This window comes from Babylonia areolata, chromosome 23 (genome assembly GCF_041734735.1).
Source record: "Babylonia areolata isolate BAREFJ2019XMU chromosome 23, ASM4173473v1, whole genome shotgun sequence".
Lineage (NCBI taxonomy): Eukaryota > Metazoa > Mollusca > Gastropoda > Neogastropoda > Buccinidae > Babylonia > Babylonia areolata.
In genome coordinates, this window is record NC_134898.1 from 2,215,539 (window position 1) to 2,241,140 (window position 25,602).

Genomic DNA, 25,602 nt, shown 5'->3' on the forward strand with positions numbered 1-25,602 from the left:
GAAACAGCTGACGGACAGACAGACAGACAGAAACAGCTGACGGACAGACAGACAGGTGGGTTACCTGAGGCCAGACAAACGCCTCCAAGATGGCGTCTGACTCCTCCTCCGTGAAGTGGAAATCGTCAAACTCCTCAAAGAACTGAAACAGACACACACCTGCCAGCTGTGCACTTTGGTTCTATGACTGCGTCACAGTGTTCACCTCCACGACACAGCACAACACTCACACACACACACAATACTAACACACACAAACACACACACATATATGATACTACCATACACACAACACACACACACATGCACGCACGCACACACACACACACGCACACACACACACACACACACACACACACACACATATATGATACTACCATACACACACAACACACACACACACACACAGAGACACACACAAACAACAACGGCTGGTATTTGTCATTGTAAAGAGAGTCAAAATTAAAAACTTGTACAAAACTGGCTCCTTTTTCTTTTTTACTTAAACTTTTAAAAACCTATGTATTTTTTTCTTAAAAATAAGACTAGACTTCAAAGAACTTAAAAAGGGTATGTCATGTTTCACACATTAAACAAAACAAACAAACAAACAAACAAATCATTGTCTTAACACAGAACCAAAAAATAAAAAATCCTGTAAAAATCCTGTCACTTCTCCCTGTCCTAACCTACGCACGGGGCACTGCCGCCTGTGAGATCACATGTACCGAATGAAGCTGTCACACACTCCTGACTGCCCGTGTAAGACAGGCCCACAAACCCCGGAGCACATCCTGCAGTCCTGCCCCCTGTATCAAGATGCACGGACGCAGCAGTGGCCCTATGGAGCCACACTGGCAGAAAAGCTCTGGGGCACCAAAGAAGACCTCATCAAGACCACCACCTTCATTTCCAGCATAGGACTGCAAGTCTGAGACCATGATCACGGGGAACGCAGAAGAAGAAGAAGAACTGTCCTAACCCACCCACTCACCGACCCACCCACCTGTATCAGCTTGTTGAAGACCATCTGTCGCACGGACTTCAGCATGGCGGCGGCCGAGGCCTTGATGGTCTCCCTTTGGCGCAGACAGGCGGCGCAGGTGGCGGCCACGCCCAGCATCAGGTGCAGCACGGAGCGCGCGTTGTTGTCGTGCAGCAGGCTGCCCAGCTTCTCCGTCACCACCAGCACCGCCCCCAGCACTCTGTGACACACACGGCCACAGGGGATTGATTGACACATGGTGACAGGTCATTGACACAACGTGACAGGTGACTGACACACCATGACAGGTGATTGACATATGGTGACATGGGACTGACATATGGTGACAGGTGATCGACACACCATGACAGGGGATTGACATAGTGACAGGTGATCGACACACCATGACAGGGGATTGACATATGGTGACATGGGACTGACATATGGTGACATGGGACTGGCATATGGTGACAAGTGATCGACACACCATGACAGGTGATCAACACACCATGACAGGGGGCTGACATACGGTGACAGGTGATAGACACACCATGACAGGGGACTGACATATGGTGACAGGGGGTTGACATATGGTGACATGGGACTGACATATGGTGACAGGTGATCGACACACCATGACAGGTGATCGACACACCATGACAGGGGATTGACATACGGTGACAGGTGATCGACACACCATGACAGGTGATCGACACACCATGACAGGTGATCGACACACCATGACAGGGGATTGATATATGGTGACAGGTGATCGACACACCATGACAGGGGGTTGACACATAGTGGGCAGAGGATTGACAGGTGGATTGCACAGGATTGACAGATGGAAGGCAGAGGATTGACAGATGGAGGACACAGAGGTTTGACAGATGATTGATAGATACAGAGTAGATGATTTACAGATTGAGGACACAGGATTAAAAGATGAGTGACATAAGAAGGGCAGAAGTTTGACATGTGGAGGGCAGGGGGTTGGTAGATGATTGACAGACGGAGGGCAGGGGGTTGGTAGATGATTGACAGACGGAGGGCAGGGGGTTGGTAGATGATTGACAGATGGAGGGCAGAGGGTTGGTAGATGATTGACAGACGGAGGGCAGGGGTTGGTAGATGATTGACAGACGGAGGGCAGAGGTTTGGTTGATGATTGAAAGATGGAGGGCAGAGGGTTGGTAGATGATTATGATTGAAAGATGGAGGGCAGAGGGTTGGTAGATGATTATGATTGAAAGATGGAGGGCAGGGGGTTGGTAGATGATTGAAAGAAGGAGGGCAGAGGGTTGGTAGATGATTGAAAGATGGAGGGCAGGGGGTTGGTAGATGATTGACAGATGGAGGGCAGAGGGTTGGTAGATGATTGACAGATGGAGGGCAGGGGGTTGGTAGATGATTGACAGACGGAGGGCAGGGGGTTGGTAGATGATTGACAGACGGAGGGCAGAGGGAGGAAACAGGACCGACAGTGACAGTGACAACCCTCACCCTTTCATTCTCTTGGGGGGGATGACGTTCTTCAGGTCCACACTGGACGCCTCCTTCACCATCTTCACTGGGTCACCTGGAGCAGGCACACACAGCAAACATCTGATTCATCATGTGCACCAGCAATCACACTAAGCAGTGACACATTCTGACACACTAGTCAAGACAAGACGAGACGAGACGAGATGAGACAAGACGAGACAAGACGAGACGAGACAACACAAGACAATACGAGACGAGATGAGACAACACAAGACGAGACAACACAAGACGAGACGAGACAACACAAGACAAGACGAGATGAGATGAGACAAGACGAGACAAGACGAGACAACACGAGACAAGACGAGACAACACAAGACAAGACGAGACAACACAAGACAAGACGAGACAACACAAGACAAGACAAGACAACACAAGACAAGACGAGACGAGATGAGACAAGACAACGAGACAAGACAAGACAAGACAAGACGAGACAACAAGACGAGACGACACAAGACATGACAAGACAACACAAGACGAGACAACACAAGACGAGACGACACAAGACATGACGAGACAACACAAGACGAGACGACACAAGACATGACGAGACAACACAAGACGAGACGACACAAGACATGACGAGACAACACAAGACGAGACGACACAAGACATGACAAGACAAGACAACACAAGACGAGACAACAAGACGAGACGACACAAGACATGACAAGACAACACAAGACGAGACGACACAAGACAAGACAAGACAACACAAGACAACATAAGACAAGACAACACAAGACGAGACAACACAAGACGAGACGAGACAAGACGAGACATGATTATTTCAGGAAACCCCATGGAGGTGCTTGAAAATGTTTCATATTTCATGTAACTTATCCAAAACAAATCAAATAAATCTAACATTGCATTCACAATCAGTAACAATGGCCACACCAGCTGGTTCATTGACAGACACATTTGGAAGGGAAAAAATCACTATAAATTTTTCTGTTTCGATCTGAAAAGACTACATTAGCTTCAAAGCTGTATGTAAAACAGAAAAAAAAAACTTGCCAAGAAAGGACACACACACACACACATACAACATAGTCCCCTAAAATAAATCAACAAAAACAGTTGGAAGGCACAGGATTAACAAAGGACTGACAGAGGATTGACAGATGGAAGGCACAGGATTGACAGAAGGATTGACAGAGGATTACCGGTGACGAAGGCCTTGAAGGGGCCAAAGACGAGGTCCAGGAAGTACTGTAGCTCTGAGGACGAACAGCCGGCCAGGAAACGCAGCACGATGGATCGCCGCACGTCTGATCGTCGCTTGCCGGACGTCTCGTTGCCAGCCTTGCTCAGCATCTTGCCGTACAGGATCCTGCATGCAACATGGTTTCAGTTTCAGCTTCAGATTCTCAAGGAGGCATCACTGCATTCAGACAAATCCATAAACGCTACACCCCATTTGCAAGGCAGTGCCTGACCAGCAGCATAACCCAACGCGCTTAGTCAGGCCTTGAGCGCATGTGTATATATTTGTGTACCTATCACAGTTGATTCTGCCACAGGACAACACTGTCGTTGCCATGGGTTCTTTCCAGTGCGCCAAGTGCAAGCTGCACACGGGACCTCAGTTTATCCGTCTCATCCAAATGATCAGATGCTCAGTTTGATTTTGCAGTCAAACTTGGGAGACAGATGGAGAGCAGGATTCGAACGCTGATCCGACGGGCGCAATAGCCGAGTGGTTAAATCGTTGGACTGTCAATCTGAGGGTCCCGGGTTCGAATCACGGTGACGGCGCCTGGTAGGTAAAGGGTGGAGATTTTTACGATCTCCCAGGTCAATATATGGTCAATATATGTGCAGACCTGCTAGTGCCTGAACCCCCTTCGTGTGTATATGCAAGCAGAAGATCAAATATGCACGTTAAAGATCCTGTAATCCATGTCAGCGTTCGGTGGGTTACGGAAACAAGAACATACCCAGCATGCACACCCCCGAAAACGGAGTATGGCTGCCTACATGGTGGGGTAAAAACGGTCATACACGTAAAAGCCCACTCGTGTGCATACGAGTGAATGCAGAAGAAGAAGAAGAAGAAGAACGCTGATCCTCATGGACTGTGTACTGGCAGATGAGCGTCTTAATCATTCTGCCACCTTCCTCTTAAATGGAACAGAACAGAATAGAAAAGAATAAAATAGAAAAGGTGCCATCTTCATCTTGAACAGAATAGCACAGAAAAGGTCTTTATTACCAAGTGTGCCGGGGCGACGGTCACAACAATCCTGCATACAACATGGAACAGAATGGAATAAAATAGAGTAGAATAAAAACAGAACAGAACGCAGCAGAACTGAACAGAAGAGAATATCAGTTCTTACCAAGTGTGCCAAGGTCACAATGAATACTGGAGGGTTCAGTCCATAAAAGGTATAAAAATGTATAAATACATCACATACTGCACATTGAATATGGACATGGCTGGTCACTACTTCTTCAGCTAAATGGCTGGTGACTGCACAAGTCTCTTTTATGCACTTTGAGTTGGTTTGAGAGGGCAGGGCGTTGACTGCTTCAGGGAAGAAGCCTTTGGTGAAGCAACTGTTTCTGGTCCTAATATTTCTGTACCGACAGCACTGGTCATACAAGAAGAATGCTCATCTTCATACTTCATAATAATAATAATAATAATGATAGTATTTATATAGTGTTGAATCTTGTGCAGAGACAAATCTAAGCACTTTCACACCAGTCATTCACACGCATGCATAACTCTAAAACTGAAGAAACTGAAGACAAGGAAGAGGCAGGGGAGGGAGGCTACCTTCATCTTCCATTCTGCTGGCAGTGCCATGACAGAAACATAAACTCCTCTGGTGTCATAACTGACTAAAAAAAAAACCGAAAAAACACACACACACATACACAATCCCCACCAGAAACAACAACAACAACACACAATGCCCTCCTCACAACCGCAGGCCCACAAAACAAACTTTGATAAATAAACCAGAGGCCCACAAAACAAACTTTCTTCTCCTTGAAGCGAGCGTCCTACCTCATGAGGAAGGGCAGCAACTCCTGGCGATGCTCAGCGCTGACCTGGGTTGTCTCCTCATCAACGCTGAACAGCACCACCTCCGTCTTGAATGTCTTGTCGTCCATCAGCCGCTCAAAGTTCTCCCTGTGACACAGTCACCATCACCATCAGCACAGGTGTTGTGTTGTGTTGTGCTGTGTGGTGCTGTGCTGTGCTGTGGTTGTGTTGTGTTGTGCTGTGCTGTGCTGTGGTGTGCTGTGCTGTGTTGTGGTTGTGTTGTGTTGTGCTGTGGTTGTGTTGTGTTGTGCTGTGTTGTGTTGTGCTCTTCTGTGTTGTGCTGTGTTGTGCTGTGCTGTGTTGTGGCTGTGGTTGTGTTGTGCTGTGTTGTGGTTGTGCTGTGCTGTGCTGTGCTGTGTTGTGGTGTGCTGTGCTGTGCTGTGTTGTGGCTGTGGTTGTGGTGTGGTTGTGCTGTCCTGTGTTGTGGTGTGGTGTGCTGTGTTGTGCTGTGTTGTGTTTTCTATTATGAAACCCCAACACATCTCCCTACCTAACAGAAAATACATGTCTGCACTGAGGTGAAACCCCAACATATCACCCTGACTAACACAACGCAACGTCCACTTTGACATGACACCCAACACAAAGTACATGTGTGCTTTGAGGTGAAATCCAACACAAGGTACATGTGTGCTTTGACATGACACCCAACACAAAATACAAATGTGCTTTGAGGTGGAACCCAACACAAAATACACAAAACCCAACAAATCTCCCTGACGAACACAAAGTAATGTCCACTTTGACATGAAACCCAACAAATCTCCCTGACGAACACAAAGTAATGTCCACTTTAACATGAAACCCAACAAATCTCCCTGACGGACACAAAGTAACGTCCACTTTGACACGTAACACCCCAACAAATCTCCCTGACGGACACAAAGTAATGTCCACTTTGACATAATACCCCAACAAATCTCCCTGACGAACACAAAGTAATGTCCACTTTGACATAATACCCCAACAAATCTCCCTGACGAACACAAAGTAATGTCCACTTTGACATAAAACCCCAACAAATCTCCCTGACGAACACAAAGTAATGTCCACTTTGACATAATACCCCAACAAATCTCCCTGACGAACACAAAGTAATGTCCACTTTAACATGAAACCCAACAAATCTCCCTGACGAACACAAAGTAATGTCCACTTTGACATGAAACCCAACAAATCTCCCTGACGAACACAAAGTAACGTCCACTTTGACATAATACCCCAACAAATCTCCCTGACGAACACAAAGTAACGTCCACTTTGACATAATACCCCAACAAATCTCCCTGACAAACACAAAGTAACGTCCACTTTGACATAATACCCCAACAAATCTCCCTGACAAACACAAAGTAACGTCCACTTTGACATAAAACCACGCCAAATCTCCCTGACGAACACAAAGTAATGTCCACTTTGACATGAAACCCAACAAATCTCCCTGACGGACACAAAGTAACGTCCACTTTGACATAATACCCCAACAAATCTCCCTGACGAACACAAAGTAACGTCCACTTTGACATAAAACCCAACAAATCTCCCTGACGAACACAAAGTAACGTCCACTTTGACATGAAACCCCAACAAATCTCCCTGACGAACACAAAGTAACGTCCACTTTGACATGAAACCCCAACAAATCTCCCTGACGAACACACCTGTATGGAGTGAGGAACTTGTACTTGTAGGTCATGATGCACTGGAAGGCCACCTTCTGCACCCCGGAGTGTCTGTGCTCCAGGAACTGACGGACACAGGGTCAAACACGCACGTTAACCAATCTGACATATTTATCTGTTCAGTGACGTTTGTTGCTGACAGCTCAGCCAACAGAACAGGGCCATGTTAGGGCTAAAAACACTGTGAACATCAAACCTGTAGAACATGAAAAAAACGAACCAAACAACAACAGAAAACAGTTGGAACAGAAAATGAGGCTCAAGACAAGAACAGTCATATACATGCACAAAAGCCTAAGACATGCCTTGGACATGCAATAACAGAGAGCGATGGAAAAGTATAATTTTTTAGCACTGAATTTCCAGAAGATGGGGGATACTATTTATACTCAAATACCCCCCCCCCCCCCCCCCCACAACTCAATTCAGTCACTTTTCATTCAGTGCAGTAATGTTCATTCCACATGTTCATTCTGCAGCACTTCACTGATGATTCCAGCATGTGCTCGCTGTTCCAACACACCCCACATTTTCTTCAATCCCTCACCGCTCCCCATTTTACTCAACACCCACAATTAAGCACTGTCTTAAAAATCCATGCCTCTTCATTAACAATCACATGTAGTATGATCAAAACTTCATTCACACTTGGTTCACTTCCAATGCGAAGGGCCGCAAAAAAACCCAAAAAAAAACAACCAACTGTTCAAGAACCGAAGAGTGGTAAAGTGACAAGACAAGACAAGACAAGACAAGACATTTTAACCCTTTCGCTGCCAGGAAAATAAGATTTAAGTGAAATCTATTTGCCAGGGTTTTTTCACAAAAAACGGGTATAAATTTTCAAAAAATTCTGTGGTCTTTGTTATTGGAGAAAGACCCATAAAAGTATATATTTTCTGAAAGGGAAATGAATAAAGAATACAAAACACATGATGTTTTCCCATTTTATGCATTTTAAGTGACATGCTGTTGTTTTGAAATCAGTGTTTTGTTTTTTGTCACATTTTCAACTTGTTCATTACAAACATTAGTCTGGTAATTTGCACAAAAATATCATTTTGTGGACAAATGGATATCTGCACACATAAAATCATACTAGAACAACCACAATATAAAAAAAAAACTGAAAAAGAAATAGATGCATTGTGACTTCTGCAAGTGATAATATGGATGTGAGGCCACGCCCCCTCAGTCTCCACCCCCCTCCTCTTCACCCCTCTCACACCGTCACTTCATCAGACCGCGTTGGCTGAGTGCCAAGAAAATAGCTCATACGGTGCCCTGCTAAAAATTCGTCTGCTAGAGTTGAACAGCCTGCATCACTCACTGATAGTTGTATCTTGGCCACTCTCTTGATTGCTCCCTTTATTTTCTATCAAATCGTCCTATAAATGTTCACCACTGTCTTCTCCTTCGAATTTATGCTCCAATTCTTTCTGAGCATTAGCTAAAGAAAGTAATCTTGGTTGATTTAGTTCGCCACGAGCGCATGTCTTGAGCACGGAGTCAGTCCGACATTTTGTTGAGCGAGCGAGGAGAGGAGCCAGGCAAAGACTGCGGCCAGTAACCCAACCAAAACGTTCAAATAAAGGACTGCCTTATGACGCAGATGGTGTTTCTAGCTATGAATAGAATCCAGAAAGATTCCCCAAGCTAAAGCTACCAGCATTTTTGTCAACGAACTGAATGCAAAGCAGGGAAAAGTCAGAATATTTCGATGACGAGTTATCTCGTCATGCAGGCAGCGAAGCATACATGCTTGCCATGACGAGTTATCTCGTCATGCAGGCAGCCTAGGGGTTAATACACCCATGCCATCTGCCAACATCAAAAGGGAGGGAATGACAATACGAGACCATGTAATAAAAACAAACATGAACATAATAATGCTTAAGACTGACTGGTCACTGACATGGCATCATTTCAAGCCTTAAATACATCAGTCAGATATCCTGCTAATCTAGACATGTCAATTTTGCATCGGACATCAGTGATGATAACCTGAAATCAAAGGAATGCCAATAATACTTGCTGGGGATTTGACTTTCTCTGAGATCAGAATATTTGGGACACATAAAATGAACTTCACTGTCTGTGGTGGAAAAGACAGCACAGCGGTAAGGGAATCATGCAGCAGGTGCCCCGGCCTACCCTGCAGCAGGTGCCCCGACCTACCCTGCAGCAGGTGCCCTGACCTACGCTGCAGCAGGTGCCCTGACCTACGCTGCAGCAGGTGCCCTGACCTACCCTGCAGCAGGTGCCCTGACCTACCCGACCTACCCTGCAGCAGGTGCCCCGACCTACCCTGCAGCAGGTGCCCCGACCTACCCTGCAGCAGGTGCCCTGACCTACCCTGCAGCAGGTGCCCTGACCTACCCGACCTACCCTGCAGCAGGTGCCCCGACCTACCCAACCTACCCTGCAGCAGGTGCCCCGACCTACCCTGCTGCAGGTGCCCCGACCTACCCTGCAGCAGGTGCCCTGACCTACCCGACCTGTCCTGCAGCACGTGCCCTGACCTACCCTGCAGCAGGTGCCCCGACCTACCCTGCAGCAGGTGCCCCGACCTACCCTGCAGCAGGTGCCCTGACCTACCCAACCTACCCTGCAGCAGGTGCCCCAACCTACCCTGCAGCAGGTGCCCTGACCTACCCTGCAGCAGGTGCCCCGACCTACGTACCTGGAAGAAGATGTCCCTCAGCTCCCCCTCTCTGTACAGGGATCGGGGATTCTGCACCTTGGCAAACAGCTGCAGATGGGCCAGCAGGGACCTGTCAACACACACACAGCCTTTCTACACTCCACACTTAACCCCTTACACCCCAAAGCTACATGCCCGCTACATCTCCCCTGGAAAAGAGCGGACCTGTCAACACACACACAGCCTTTCAACACTCCACACTTAACCCCTTACACCCCAAAGCTACATGCCTGCTCCATCTCCCCTGGAAAAGAGCGGACCTGTCAACACACACACAGCCTTTCAACACTCCACACTTAACCCCTTACATCCCACAGCCACATGCCTGCTATATCTCCCCTGTGAAAAGAGCGGACCTGTCAACACACACACAGCCTTACAACACTCCACACTTAACCCCTTACACCCCAAAGCTACATGCCCGCTACATCTGCCCTGGAAAAGAGCGGACCTGTCAACACACACACAAGCCTTTCAACACTCCACACTAAACCCCTTACATCCACAGCCACATGCCCGCTACATCTGCCCTGGAAAAGAGCGGACCTGTCAACACACACACAAGCCTTTCAACACTCCACACTAAACCCCTTACATCCACAGCTTCATATATGCTATATCTCCCCTGGAAAAGAGCGGACCTGTCAACACACACACAGCCTTTCAACACTCCACACTTAACTCCTTACATCCACAGCTGCGTGCCTGCTACATCTCCCCTGGACCGGCACTACCTGACAATAGGCTGGTTCACTAACACAACGAAAACTGATGGAGAATCATTTATTTGACTGTACTTGAACAAAACTCTGTTTTCGCCCCTCCAGAATCCACAAATGGTTCATGTTTATGATGCAAACTGTGCCAAACAAGAATAAACTAAAACAGGACAGTGCACTGGTACAAGAATACTGGTACCGGGTCTGCAGGGGAAGTAATCATGGTACGAGTTAACTTGTACCTGGGGCAGAATGAGTTAATCAGCCTCATTACCTATTGCCCCTTTGGGGCACAGAGGATTCCACAAAATAATGTTATTGAAAACACACTTGGATATATGGTATGGTAATAATAATAATAATAATAATAATAATAATAATGTACATTTATATAGCACCCTTTCTCTCTAAGAGCTCAGGGCACTTGACATGAAAGAAAAATATTACAAGCTACATAAAACATTCATGACCACTCTAATGTGTACTTCCAAGATACAATAAATGTAATCATTGTTTTCAGTGTCCTACGCAACATTGCAAGTTTTAATGAATCCACTGAGCCTTCCTAATACCCCTTTGGCTGCAGAAAACAAGTACAAAATGAAAATATCTAGACCTTGGGCATAAATGCTTATTCAATAACAATCTTTTATGAACACTCCATGATAAAATCAAACTCATAACCAACAGTATTCATGTCATTTTCTACAAATAAAGTGTTCTCTTGGAATTTGCCTGCCCTGTTAATGGTAAACAGTGATCATCACACACACACACACACACACACACACACAACCGAAATCAGATGATTACACACACTCACTCACTTCACACACTAAAACCAACAAAAATGCACAGCCATCAATGTCTCATACATACTCCCGACATAAAATCCCGTCTGCACAGTCTACAAACAGAGACTAAGAAGCAAAAGAAGAAAACACCAACGTACTGCACAGCTGATTTCCTCTGAGCTTTCCCCGGCGCTTTGTTCCCCGCGGCGCTCTCCCCTTTGACCTCTGTCGACTCCTCCCCTTCGTCATCATCGGCGACAGTGTCGTCGTGGTCAGCGTCCTCCTTCCCATCAGCCCCCTCCAGGCTGATGTCTTGGGCCGGCGCCATAGTCAGGTCTGTCTTGTAGTACTCCTTCCTGAAATCCACGGTCACTTTCAGCTCCTCTCGCTGCGAGAAGCTGCGATACTTAGACTAGAAATGAGTGTGTGGAGGAGGGGGCTAGAGGAGGTGCACGGTAATGCGTGTGTGTGTGTGTGTGTGTGTGTGTTGGAGCTCATGTACGTTTATATGCATTTGACTGTGCTTTCATATATGTGAAACTGCATGTTTGGTGCATTTCTGTTATGCATGTGTGGGTGTATGTGTGTCTTCATATTTTACATTTATTCGCTTATTTATCACCATTGTTGTCTTATTTATTTATTTATGTTTTATTATTATCATTTTATTAGTATTACTAATATTATAACTACTACCTTTTTCTATATTATAATTATTTATTTATTTATTTATGCAAGCTTATCTATTATTTATTCCCCCGTTTTTTTTGTGTGGTTTTTTTTTGTGTGTTTTTTTTTTTTTTTTTTTTTTTTTGGTGTTTTTTTTGGTGTTTTTTTTTTTTTTTTTCCTCAAGGCCTGACTAAGCGCGTTGGGTTACGCTGCTGGTCAGGCATCTGCTTGGCAGATGTGGTGTAGCGTATATGGTTTTGTCCGAACGCAGTGACGCCTCCTTGAGCTACTGAAACTGAAACTGAAACTCAGCTCCTCTCGGAGGTGCCACTGCATTCGGACAGATCCATGTACGCGCCACCACATCTGCCAGGCAGATGACTGACCGGCAGCATAACCCGACGCGCTAGTCAGGCCTCGAGTGCATGCATGTATGTTTGTGTACCAATCAGAGCGGATTTCTCCGACAGAATTACGCCAGAGGTCAACACCTTCTGTCGGAATGGTTTCTTTTTCAGTGCGCAAAGTGTGTACTGCACACAGGGCCTCATTTATTGTCTCACTAACTACTGAGACTGAAAAACAAATGATGTATTCTCAATATCCTTGTCTATGTGTCTATCTCCTTTCCTCCCTTCCTCCTTCCCTCCCTCCCCCCTCTCTTCCTCTCTCTCAACAGTTTTTCCTCTCTCTCCTTCTTCTTATCTCTTCATACCTTACCTTCTTCCTCCCCTCAATCCTTCACGCATATGCACACTATGTTATTGTGTGGATAATTGTGTATTTTCTATGCCATTTATTGTTCTTGTTGTTGTTGCCATGCGATGGCACACACACACACACACACACACACCACTGGAAAAAGTAGTACATCCCTCCTATAACAGAAAAAATTGGACTAAACTGTTCACTCATATGCAAGTTTTCTCTCCAGACAGACGGACGGACAACAGCACTCACTGCAGAAACTGCAGAAACAGGGGGACCAGTTCCCGGGACTTGGGTTCACACTTGTCGGGAAACAGGCTCATCGTCCTCCACAGCTGGTTGCGGAAGGAGTAGTAATCCGGCGCGCGCTCCGACGAGCGTTCCTTGGCCAGCCACGCGTCCAGCAGCGTCGTGTCCTGGCAGGTGGCGCCGCTGGGGTCTGCTGGGGCCTCCACTGCCGAAACAGATATGACTCTTGTTGTTTGTTTTGATGCGCTGTGTTTGGCCAAAACATACGCACACAAACATCCTCGAATGTACACGTACACACACACACACATGCATACGCACTCACACACACACATACTACACATGCTGACATAAAACAACACACAAAAACAACACAAGACTGACATATCACACACTGAGACCAGTAACACACACTGACATACCACACATGCTGAAACCAAACCAAACCAACAAATTTTCTGTCTGAGACCAAACAACACACACACAAACAACACACACACAATACACTGACACACCACACATACGCTGAAACCAAACTACGCACACACACAACCAACACACAGACAACACAAACAAATAACACACAGACATGTCACCCACACTGAGACCAAACAACACATACACAAACAAAACACACACACACACAGAGACATATCACTCACACTGAGACCAAACAACACACACACAGACATACCACACACACAAACAACACACACACACAGAGACATGTCACTCACACTGAGACCAAATAACACACAAAAACAAACAACACACACACAAAAACAAAACACACACATGTAAACGACACACACACAAACATATCACACACACTGAGACCAAACAACACACACACACTTGTAAACGACACACACACAGACATATCACACACACACAGAGACCTATCACACACACTGAGACCAAACAACACACACACACAAACAACACACACACATGTAAACGACACACACACAGACATATCACACACACACAGAGACCTATCACACACACTGAGACCAAACAACACACACACACAAACAACACACACACATGTAAACGACACACACACAGACATATCACACACACTGAGAGCAAACAACACACACACAGACATACCACACACACAAACAACACACACACACACAGACATGTCACTCACACTGAGACCAAACAACACACACACACAAACAACACACACACATGTAAACGACACACACACAGACATATCACACACACACAGAGACCTATCACACACACTGAGACCAAACAACACACACACTTGTAAACGACACACACACAGAGACATAACACACACACTGAGACCAAACAACACACACACATGTAAACGACACACACACAGACATATCACACACACTGAGACCAAACAACACACACACTTGTAAACGACACACACACTTGTAAACAACACACACACACACAGAGACATACCGGCGTTATCAGTGGCCACAGTCAGCCAGGGGGAAAACGACTGCCAGAAGACGTCCCTGGGCAGACCCCTGGCATGGGAGGCAATCAGCTCTGACACGGGTTCCCACAGCAACGTCATGGGGCACAACAACGTTCCCACCAAGTACAACACCGGCATCTGTTGGCAGCCGCAAACGCACAGCTTCAACAACAAAGCATGCACACCATAGAAAGAGAACACACAAGCCATTCTGAAAGGCCTTCAGCGACCAACACTCACACATGTATACATAATAATAATAATAATAATGGTATTTATATAGCGCTGGATCTTGTGCAGAGACAAATCAAAGCGCTTTCGCACCAGTCATTCACACGCATGCATGACTCTAATACTGTAGAAACTAAAGACAAGGAAGAGGCAAGCAAGGGAGGCTATTTTGGGAAGAGGTGGGTTTTAAGGCCAGACTTGAAAGAGCTGAGTGTGGAGACTTGACGAAGCGAAAAAGGAAGTTCATGCACATACTTGAAAACTTCTGCATGCACAAACACACAGATCACAAGCAGACCCAGAGTTAAAAAGAGCATTCCAATAGTTTCAATTCCCTTTTTTTCCCCTTTTTAATTTTTTTTTTTTTTTTTTTTAAACCCAATAAAATAGAAACAAGAACATGCAGTATAACATCAAAAATTTACCCCCCCAAAAAATGAGAAGAAGAGAGAGGGAGAGAAAAAAGATTTGACACAGACAAACAGACAGACAGACAGACAGACAGACAGACAGACAAACAGACAGACAGACAGACAAACAGACAGACAGACACATAGACAGCATCAAATGAAACAAAAGAGTAGTCATATTAGCACACCGCACAGACTTTGAACTTACGATTCTTGTTTTTGTTCCCCCCCCCCCACCCCACTTTTGTCCCCCTACTCCCCCCCCAATTAACCCCCACCACACCCTCTCTCCCTGACCCTGACCTTGGTGAAGGGACCAGCGGGCATGGCGGAGTGCACCAGACCGTGGTCCAGCTTGCGCAGGTAAAGGAGCCTCTGGCGGTAGTCGCGCACGGTGAGCGGCACCCTCTCTGCAGCCAGGGCCAGGGTGAACACTGTCCACGGCTCCTCGTCCTTCGTCTGCACACACACAGTGTGGTCATGTAGAGGGGTGTGGGGCTGTGTGTGTGTGGGGGGGGGGTGAGGGGGGGCGGCGCAGGTTGTGTGTGTGTGTGTGTGTGAGGGGGTAGGGGTGGAGGAGTGTCTGCGTGTGGGTGCATGTTTGTGTGTGGGTGTGTGTGTGTGGTGTGTGTGTAGGGGCAGGGGGGGGGGATGTTTCTCTGTGTGTGTGTGTGTGGGGGGGGGGGGGGGGGGGTGTTTGTGTGAGGGTGGATGGGTGTGGGTGCGTTGGTGTGTGGTTGTGTGGGTGGGTGTGGGTGTGTGTGGGTGAGTGTAGGTGTGCATGTGTGAAACAGAGAGGGAGAGAGAGAGAGAATGCGTATGTGCATGCGTGTGTGTGTGTGTGTGTATGTGTATGTGTGAGAGAGAGAAAGAGAAAGATAGAGAGAGTGTGTGTTTGTGTGTGTGAGAGGTAGACAGAGAAAGAGAGATATATAGTGTGTGAGGGGGGAGGTGCATGTGTGTGTGTGTGAGTATGTGTGTGTGTGTGTGTGTGTGTGTGTGTGTGTGTGTGTGTGAGTTTTCATGTTTTTGAATGCATGCTTGCCCATGTTTGTGTGTGAGAGAGAGAGAACACACATTCCAACATGAAAGCAGTTTATGTGGAAGCCCATGCCCAGACACACATACCACTCCCATCAACACATTCACATTTGAAGGGCTAACAACACGCACACACAATACACACACAACACCCAAACACAACACCCACATACACACACACACACACACACACCTGATAAAAAGTACTGCCTACACAAACATACTCTCTTTTTGAGTTTCTCCTACACTTATCCACAAACACACATGCACACAAATGCAGACACAGACTCACATCCACACCCACACCCACAGAGACACACACACAACACCCACACACACACCACACACACACACACCAACACATCCACACCCACACCTACACACACACTGACCTGACTGTCGCTGTCCATGGGGACAGGTATGCTGACGGGAAACAGGGAGAGAAGGTGCAGCGTGGACAGCCTCACCTGTCACAGAAACACAGTCACACTTCACCCTGTACGGCCGCTTCTCCTTACCGCTGTCCAATATAGTTCTACAGATATTTGTATTTATATTTCTTTTTATCACGACAGATTTCTCTGTGTGAAATTCGGGCTGCTCTCCCCAGGGAGAGCGTGTCGCTACACTACAGCGCCACCCATTTTTTTTTGTATTTTTTCCTGCGTGCAGTTTTATTTGTTTTTCTTATCGAAGTGGATTTTTCTACAGAATTTTGCCAGGAACAACCCTTTTGTTGCTGTGGGTTCTTTTACATGCGCTAAGTGCATGCTGCACACGGGACCTAGGTTTATCGTCTCATCCGAATGACTAGCGTCCAGACCGCCACTAAAGGTCTAGTGGAGGGAGAGAAAAGTGGAGGCGGCTGAGCCGTGATTCGAACCAGCGCGCTCAGATTCTCTCGCTTCCTAGGCGGACGCGTTACCTCTAGGCCATCACTCCACTTCATGGATATACGGACATTGTATTGCTAATGTTTCTTAGTTGAAGCCAAATCCATAAACATGCTATTATAACAGTGCACTGCATAAGCTTCTGCACGTTGTTTTGTTGCTTACTGTGTGTAATGTGTGCGCAATGTTTGTTGCTTACTGTGTGTAATGTGTGCGTAATGTTTGTTGCTGACTGTGTGTAATGTGTGCGCAATGTTTGTTGCTGACTGTGTGTAATGTGTGCGCAATGTTTGTTGCTTACTGTGTGTAATGTGTGCGCAATGTTTGTTGCTGACTGTGTGTAATGTGTGCGCAATGTTTGTTGCTGACTGTGTGTAATGTGTGCGCAATGTTTGTTGCTGTGTGTAATGTGTGCGCAATGTTTGTTGCTGACTGTGTGTAATGTGTGTGCAATGTTTGTTGCTTACTGTGTGTAATGTGTGCGCAATGTTTGTTGCTTACTGTGTGTAATGTGTGTGCAATGTTTGTTGCTTACTGTGTGTAATGTGTGCACAATGTTTGTTGCTTACTGTGTGTAATGTGTGCATAATGTTTTGTTGCTTACTGTGTGTAATGTGTGCGTAATGTTTGTTGCTTACTGTGTGTAATGTGTGCGTAATGTTTGTTGCTTACTGTGTGTAATGTGTGCACAATGTTTGTTGCTTACTGTGTGCGCAATGTTTGTTGCTCACTGTGTGTAATGTGTGCGCAATGTTTGTTGCTGACTGTGTGTAATGTGTGCGCAATGTTTGTTGCTGACTGTGTGTAATGTGTGCGCAATGTTTGTTGCTGACTGTGTGTAATGTGTGCGCAATGTTTGTTGCTGACTGTGTGTAATGTGTGCGCAATGTTTGTTGCTGACTGTGTGTAATGTGTGCGCAATGTTTGTTGCTTACTGTGTGTAATGTGTGCGCAATGTTTGTTGCTGACTGTGTGTAATGTGTGCGCAATGTTTGTTGCTGACTGTGTGTAATGTGTGCGCAATGTTTGTTGCTGACTGTGTGTAATGTGTGCGCAATGTTTGTTGCTGACTGTGTGTAATGTGTGCGCAATGTTTGTTGCTTACTGTGTGTAATGTGTGCGCAATGTTTGTTGCTTACTGTGTGTAATGTGTGCACAATGTTTGTTGCTTACTGTGTGTAATGTGTGCGCAATGTTTGTTGCTTACTGTGTGTAATGTGTGCGCAATGTTTGTTGCTTACTGTGCGTAATGTTTGTTGCTTACTGTGTGTAATGTGTGCGCAATGTTTGTTGCTTACTGTGCGCAATGTTTGTTGCTTACTGTGTGTAATGTGTGCGCAATGTTTGTTGCTTACTGTGTGTAATGTGTGCGCAATGTTTGTTGCTTACTGTGTGTAATGTGTGCGCAATGTTTGTTGCTTACTGTGTGTAATGTGTGCGCAATGTTTGTTGCTTAATGTGCGTAATGTTTGTTGCTGACTGTGTGTAATGTGTGCGCAATGTTTGTTGCTTACTGTGCGCAATGTTTGTTGCTGACTGTGTGTAATGTGTGCGTAATGTTTGTTGCTTACTGTGTGTAATGTGTGCGTAATGTTTGTTGCTTACTGTGTGTAATGTGTGCGCAATGTTTGTTGCTTACTGTGTGTAATGTGTGCGCAATGTTTGTTGCTTACTGTGTGTAATGTTTGTTGCTGCACAGTATTCTCCCTGAACGAATAAAAACTTTTTTAATCTGACCCATCAGAAAAAGAAGACAAGGGTGCACAGAAAAGACGTAGACAAGACACAACAGGAACAAACAACCCAAAGGGCCAATCTTGAAAGCGTTGGACTTTCAATCCGAGGGTCCCGGGTTCGAATCACGGTGACGGGCGCCTGGTGGTGGGTAAAGGGTGGAGATTTTTACGATCTCCCAGGTCAACATATGTGCAGACCTGCTTAGTGCCTGAACCCCCTTCGTGTGTATATGCAAGCAGAAGATCAAATACGCACGTTAAAGATCCTGTAATCCATGTCAGCGTTCGGTGGGTTATGGAAACAAGAACATACCCAGCATGCACACCCCCGAAAACGGAGTATGGCTGCCTACATGGTGGGGTAAAAACGGTCATAAACGTAAAAGCCCACTCGTGTGCATACGAGTGAACGCAGAAGAAGAGACGAAGAACAACTATATTTCAGTGAAATGAATAGAACATACAAAAAGGACACATACACAACAACTGTAAAGTATACAACGTAAGAGACATAACAGCAGTCACTAAATACGTCCAAGGACAATAATAATTTTTTTTTTTTTTTTTTTTTTTTTAACAACAACAATAATAATAATAATAGTAATAACAATAACAACTATGAGCAGATACACAGATGATACAACTACTAATAATAATAAACTTCAAAATCAAACAAATCACCTTGTGAGACCAAGAGACGAGGTTCGGCTCCAACAAGGGGTACAGCTCTGTCAGCAGGTCAGGGGTCAGAAGGTCGTCATTTTCAAGGTCAGACAGCCAGGTCAAATAGAGGTCGGTGGCATGAACCATGCAAAAGTTGTCTGCGATGGAACGGCCGCTCGGCTGACTTCTGTAAGTTACATAACAAAAACAAAATGAAATGCTGAGATCACCCCATACAGAAAAAATAAAATCATTTACAAGCATCTCTTCTGCATCAAATACCACAACCAGAACATTCTGGTAAATGTTCTGCCAAAGTTAAAGCCCCACATGTCGATATATAAGCATACACATTCCTGAAACTGAAGGTAGGTTGCTTGAAGTAGGGTTCAAGATGTCATACACATTTTTTTTTTTTTTTTTTTTTTCAAAAAACACTCGTAGATGTACAAGTGATCATGGAAACTCTTGTCCACAAACACAGGAAGAAAGAAAAAAAAATCAAACAATGAACACATCTGGATGAGAGTCCGGAGTGCGCTCTGACAAGTCAAGAGACAGCAGCGAACTCACTTCAGCACAGCAAGCACGTCCTCTGCAGGCAGAAGGTCAAGGACGTTGACCTCTGACCTCAACACGAGCAGCGACACCATGGTTTTCTGCATCACGTACAGGACGCGGTCTGCGGCACACACACACAGCACAGCATCGACACGTCAACATCTTCGTGTCAATTTCAACAAATGTGCGTAATTCAAATCATATTCCAAACGGAAAATCTGAATGAGGCAGTCAGCATTAAGATATACTACAGAACATACATTGTGCACAGGAAAAGCAACTCATACACAAAGTGACATGACTTCACACCACTGCTTCCTGTCAGCATACATGCAGGTAGACGAGAGGAGCATATAATCACACACACAAAAGCAACAGAATTTTACTCATATCATAAAGCGTTAACTATCAGCACAGCTTAGACAGCAGTCTTAATTATGATATCAAAAAATGGTTAAATTTCCCACAGCTACATAATGTACTTTTTATGTCGGAGAGGGGGTTGTGTAGGTTTACCAAAGTTATACATAAAAGATTTCAAAGCCTTTTATGGTCATCAAGGCGGTGAATTCATATCCACAGTGTCCAGGAATAGGCGTAGGAAGACGGGGCCCAATCCTTTCCTTTCGCCGTTTTTTGTTTTGTTTTTGTTTTTTTGTTTTTTTTTGCTGCCCCATCATCTGCACCATTTCAGTGGCATTACTCCCACGCTGCTCATTTAGATTCCCCATATACGGCCACACCCGGGTTCGTCCGTCGTAGTTCCAGCATCTAGAGTCCACAGGGAACCATCGATGTTAGGTCGCCAGGAGGCCACACACCAGAGGAGACCCTGCACTGCTGCTGAGTCACTTCGGTGGTGTTCAGTGGTGCCTGTTCTGTTTTAACGTACTTAGGACAAAGCTAACATAACTAACGACAATAATGGCTTAGTTGCGGAGCCAGACTGAGTGAGCGTCCCTCCCAAAGTGGAGACCGCCACCACGTTCCTCAAACAACAGCCCTCCATGAATCTGCCGACACTGACGACACTGACCCTTCCGCTGTTTTAACCTTCCCCGACCAAAGTCAGGCTGACATTCAGGCCTGGGTGGAGTGAGGAGAGTCCCTTCCCCACAGACACAACCCCAACACACCGGGCCTCGAACTCTGATCTCTGGTGAACACTGGATCACAAGTCCACCACCTGACCACTTCTGTCGCAGCACACCCCATGGCGATCATCAACAGGAGTGCAATCTCAAAGGAAATTTTCTATCTAAAATTACGTTTCAATAACATACTTACCGTGACCCAACTGGTGCAGACTCCGGCAGGGGTCTGACACTCCTGTCCTGTGCAAACTACTATCCGCCTATGTGGAGAAAACGAAAGCAACTACGGCCGATAACCTCCCGGAAGTAGGTAACCTCCCATCATGAACTGGAGTGCAATCTCAACAACATTTTTATATAGGAAATGAAATGAAGTGCCTGGGTTCGTTCCAGAGTACCTTCTATCTACCTGCGAGTCAGCTGTATCTGATGATCTTTGTAGGTGCATTTCTTGTGAAGAGAGAGACAGAGAGAGAGGGGATGAGAGAGAGTGTATGTGTGCGTGTGTGTGCGTATGGTGTGTGTGTGTGCGTGGTGTGTGTGTGTGTGGGTAGATGTGCAATGCGGTTTGGCTGACTGAAATGGAGAGGCACGTAAATTTCAGTAATCTGTATATTTGTATATAGCTATTTCCATTTGGTGCCATTTAATTTATCTTTTTATTTTCTATTCATTTTATTTGTTTGTTGTTTTCTTCTTATGTTGGACATGTGCTGCTGCCAAAAAGAAAATCTCTGTGCCAAAGTATAGAACAATAAAGTTTGTGTATTGTGTACTGTGTGTGTATTGTGTATCTGTAGTAGCACTGGCTTGAAATAAAGAGTGGTAACTCTCAAACACAAGGCATACATACAACCTTGTGTATGAGAGTTACCAATCTTTTTTTTGTTTGTTAAACATTTTCAAATATTTGTTTATTCATGCTCACATACTTATTCAATCATTTGTTTGTGTAAACAAGTGTGCACGCATCCATTTAAAACCATCTTTCGTTCCATACCTTGCATGTCCTGTGGCGTTTCCGACAGCCTGTTCCTCAGCTGCTGCCATGCGGCGGTGATGGCTCTGGCACGAACGGTCACCTCTATGGTGCTGTGGGCGGAACAGGGCAGTCAGTCATGGGGCACAGTGTCAGCTATGCCTTGTGCGTAACATTTGGTGTTCTGTATGTGTGTGTGTGTGTGTGTGTGTGTGTGTGTGTGTGTGTGTGTGGTGATAGTGTGTGTGTGTGGTGATAGTGTGTGTGTGTGTGTGGTGACAGTGTGTGTGTGTGTGTGTGTGTGTGTGTGTGTGTGTGTGTGTGTGTGTGTGTGTGTGTGTGTGTGTGTGTGGTGATAGTGTGTGTGGTGACAGTGTGTGTGTGTGTGTGTGTGTGGTGATAGTGTGTGTGGTGACAGTGTGTGTGTGTGTGTGTGTGTGTGAGAGAGAGAGAGAGAGAGAGAGAGTTTTGTCTTAGAGCATGTGTATGTATGTGTGTGTGTGTGTGTGTGTGTGTGTGTTTCTGTCTGTCTGTCTGTCTGTGTGTAAGCCTGGTTGTGTGCATGCAGACAAGTGTTTAATAACAACAACAAAAATGTATGTTAAGCAGCTAATAAATACAGATTTATGTTTTTACGACTACTAAGATTGGAAATGATAAAGATGAAGGGAGATTGTTTGAAAAGTGAATAAAGTTTGTCCCTTCTGTGTGTGTGTGTGTGTGTGTGTGTGTGTGTGTGTGTGTGTGTATGCAAGAGAGAGTGTGCACAAGAATGTGCATGTGACTGTGGAAATACGTATGCATACAAGCATGCATGTGTCAATATGCGTGCATGGTTTTTAGTCGTTTGTTTTTTTTCTCCTCCAATCTTAAACAATTATATTTCAATGAAATGAATATAACATACAAATAGGACACAAACACAATAACTGTAAAGTATACAATGTAAGAGACATAACAGCAGTCACTAAATACGTCCAAGAACAATAATAATATATATATTTTTAAAAATAATAACAACAACAACAACAATAAGAATAATAATAAGAATAATACTACTAATAAAAAACAAATAAATAAATAATAATAATAATAACAATATCAACTATGAGTCAATACACAGATGATACTACTACTACTACTACTACTAATGATAATAATAACAAAAATATTAATACAATAGTGATATGATACTTTTGAAAATAACAGTAACAACAACAAGAAGCAGTATGCAGGCACATCAACGCCAGGTGTTCAGTACCACCAGTGCTAGTTACCTGACATGAGGCAGACACACAAGGGCAGACAACAGCTCGCTCAGACTCTGCCCGTCTGTCGTCAGGGCAGAGTTCTCTGCCCCTTGCTCAGCAACACGCTGTATGTGCTGCACCAGGCCGTTCCTCGTCCTGTAACCATGGCAACACGGCTGACCGTCAGCAGGCTTTCTGTTTTTATTTATTTATTTATTAAGTCTTCTTGCTATAGCGCATATTCTTGAAGCTCTATGTGCTTTACAACAGCACTAAAAACATTCACTCAAACATCCCCACACAAACTTATGCATATAATTTGAAACACAGGCGAGAGAGAACAATAAAATAGGTCATGTCAGTTGATTAAATCAAGAAATGCAACAGGTATTTAAAAAAAAAATATAGACAATTGAAACTGAAAGAACACAAGCACGTATACGCATGCATATATACGTAGGTACATACATACATACATACATACATACATACAAACACACAAAACACACAACGTGCGTAGACACACACACACATACACGCGCGCGCGCGCACGCACGCACAATGCACCAACGAATCACGTACACTGGAACAAAAGTCCCCCTTCCCCTGAATCAGCGCTTCTGCTAAGGTAAAGATCTGCAGGGTGCTACACACACACAAAGACATACCTTCTAGTCGTAATCGTCCAGATTTCCGGGCCAAGAAGTATTTGTATTTGTATTTCTTTTTATCACAACAGATTTCTCTGTGTGAAATTCGGCTGCTCTCACCACGGAGAGCGCGTCGCTACACTACAGCACCACCCATTTTTTTGCATTTTTTCCTGCGTACAGTTTTATTTGTTTTTCCTATTGAAGTGGATTTTTCTTCAGAATTTTGCCAGGAACAACCCTTTTGTTGCCGTGGGTTCTTCTACGTGCGCTAAGGGCATGCTGCACACGAGACCTCGGTTTATCGTCTCATCCGAATGACTAGCGCCCAGACCACCACTCAAGGTCTAGTGGAGGGGGAGAAAACATCGGCGGCTGAGCCGTGATTCGAACCAGCGCGCTCAGATTCTCTCGCTTCCTGGGCGGACGCGTTACCTCTAGGCCAGCACTCCACTGGGAGTGGGAAAGGGAAACAACCCTTCTTCGTTGCGATTGATCCTAATGTCACACAAAAGCTCCGAGACCCGATCTTCACTCTTTCTCTTTCCCTTCCTCACATTTTTAAATGTCCTACACTCTGAGCATGCTGTACACTCATTCCTTTATCAAAGCATCAGAAGCACATATTTGTGCATTGTCAGATGCCCTGTGAATTACTCATTATTCTCATCTCCTAAATTAGAACAAAACAAGCAAACAAAACAAAAGAAAAGAAATCAAAATCACCAGAGGAGAAATAAAAAAGAAGTACAACAGAATAACCTCATCCAGTAAGTGTCCGTAAAATTCACAGGGGGAAAAATTCATATATATCCCTTTTTCTTTTTAAAGTAAAAAACAATTTTAAAAAAATTAAAAAACAAACACCACCGATCACTAAAGGCAAAGTTATAAAAGGAAAGTATGAATTCTGCAAAACAAGAACAACCTGATGTTTATATTTAATCATTATGTACATTTCCATCTTTCCTCATGATTTCCGAACAAAACAAACATGTACAGACAACAACAACAAAACAAACATGTACAGACAACAACAACAACAAAACAAACATGTACAGACAACAACAACAACAAAACAAACATGTACAGACAACAACAACAACAACAAAACAAACATGTACAGACAACAACAACAACAAAACAAACATGTACAGACAACAACAACAACAAAACAAACATGTACAGACAACAACAACAACAAAACAAACATGTACAGACAACAACAACAACAAAACAAACATGTACAGACAACAACAACAACAACAAAACAAACATGTACAGACAACAACAACACAACAAAACAAACATGTACAGACAACAACAACACAACAAAACAAACATGTACAGACAACAACAACAACAACAAAACAAACATGTACAGACAACAACAACACAACAAAACAAACATGTACAGACAACAACAACAACAACAAAACAAACATGTACAGACAACAACAACACAACAAAACAAACATGTACAGACAACAACAACAACAACAAAACAAA

The 25,602-nt window shown here is 44.8% G+C and overlaps 1 protein-coding gene across 1 annotated transcript in view; it reads right to left on the reverse strand.

Moving 5' to 3' along the window:
• The window catches only part of LOC143298188 (small subunit processome component 20 homolog), a 94,374-nt gene that overhangs the window by 52,534 nt on the left and 16,238 nt on the right, over positions 1-25,602 (reverse strand). Inside the window, exons 15-30 of the mRNA XM_076610942.1 lie at positions 23,471-23,599; positions 22,215-22,306; positions 20,133-20,241; positions 19,578-19,746; positions 16,660-16,734; positions 15,530-15,685; positions 14,567-14,723; positions 13,124-13,325; positions 11,652-11,849; positions 9,960-10,050; positions 7,256-7,341; positions 5,556-5,681; positions 3,703-3,869; positions 2,489-2,564; positions 1,007-1,205; positions 65-142 (exon numbers count right to left, since the gene is read on the reverse strand). Of these exons, the coding sequence (XP_076467057.1) occupies positions 65-142; positions 1,007-1,205; positions 2,489-2,564; positions 3,703-3,869; positions 5,556-5,681; positions 7,256-7,341; positions 9,960-10,050; positions 11,652-11,849; positions 13,124-13,325; positions 14,567-14,723; positions 15,530-15,685; positions 16,660-16,734; positions 19,578-19,746; positions 20,133-20,241; positions 22,215-22,306; positions 23,471-23,599 (2,110 nt within the window). The remainder of the gene's footprint in view (positions 1-64; positions 143-1,006; positions 1,206-2,488; positions 2,565-3,702; positions 3,870-5,555; positions 5,682-7,255; positions 7,342-9,959; positions 10,051-11,651; positions 11,850-13,123; positions 13,326-14,566; positions 14,724-15,529; positions 15,686-16,659; positions 16,735-19,577; positions 19,747-20,132; positions 20,242-22,214; positions 22,307-23,470; positions 23,600-25,602) is intronic.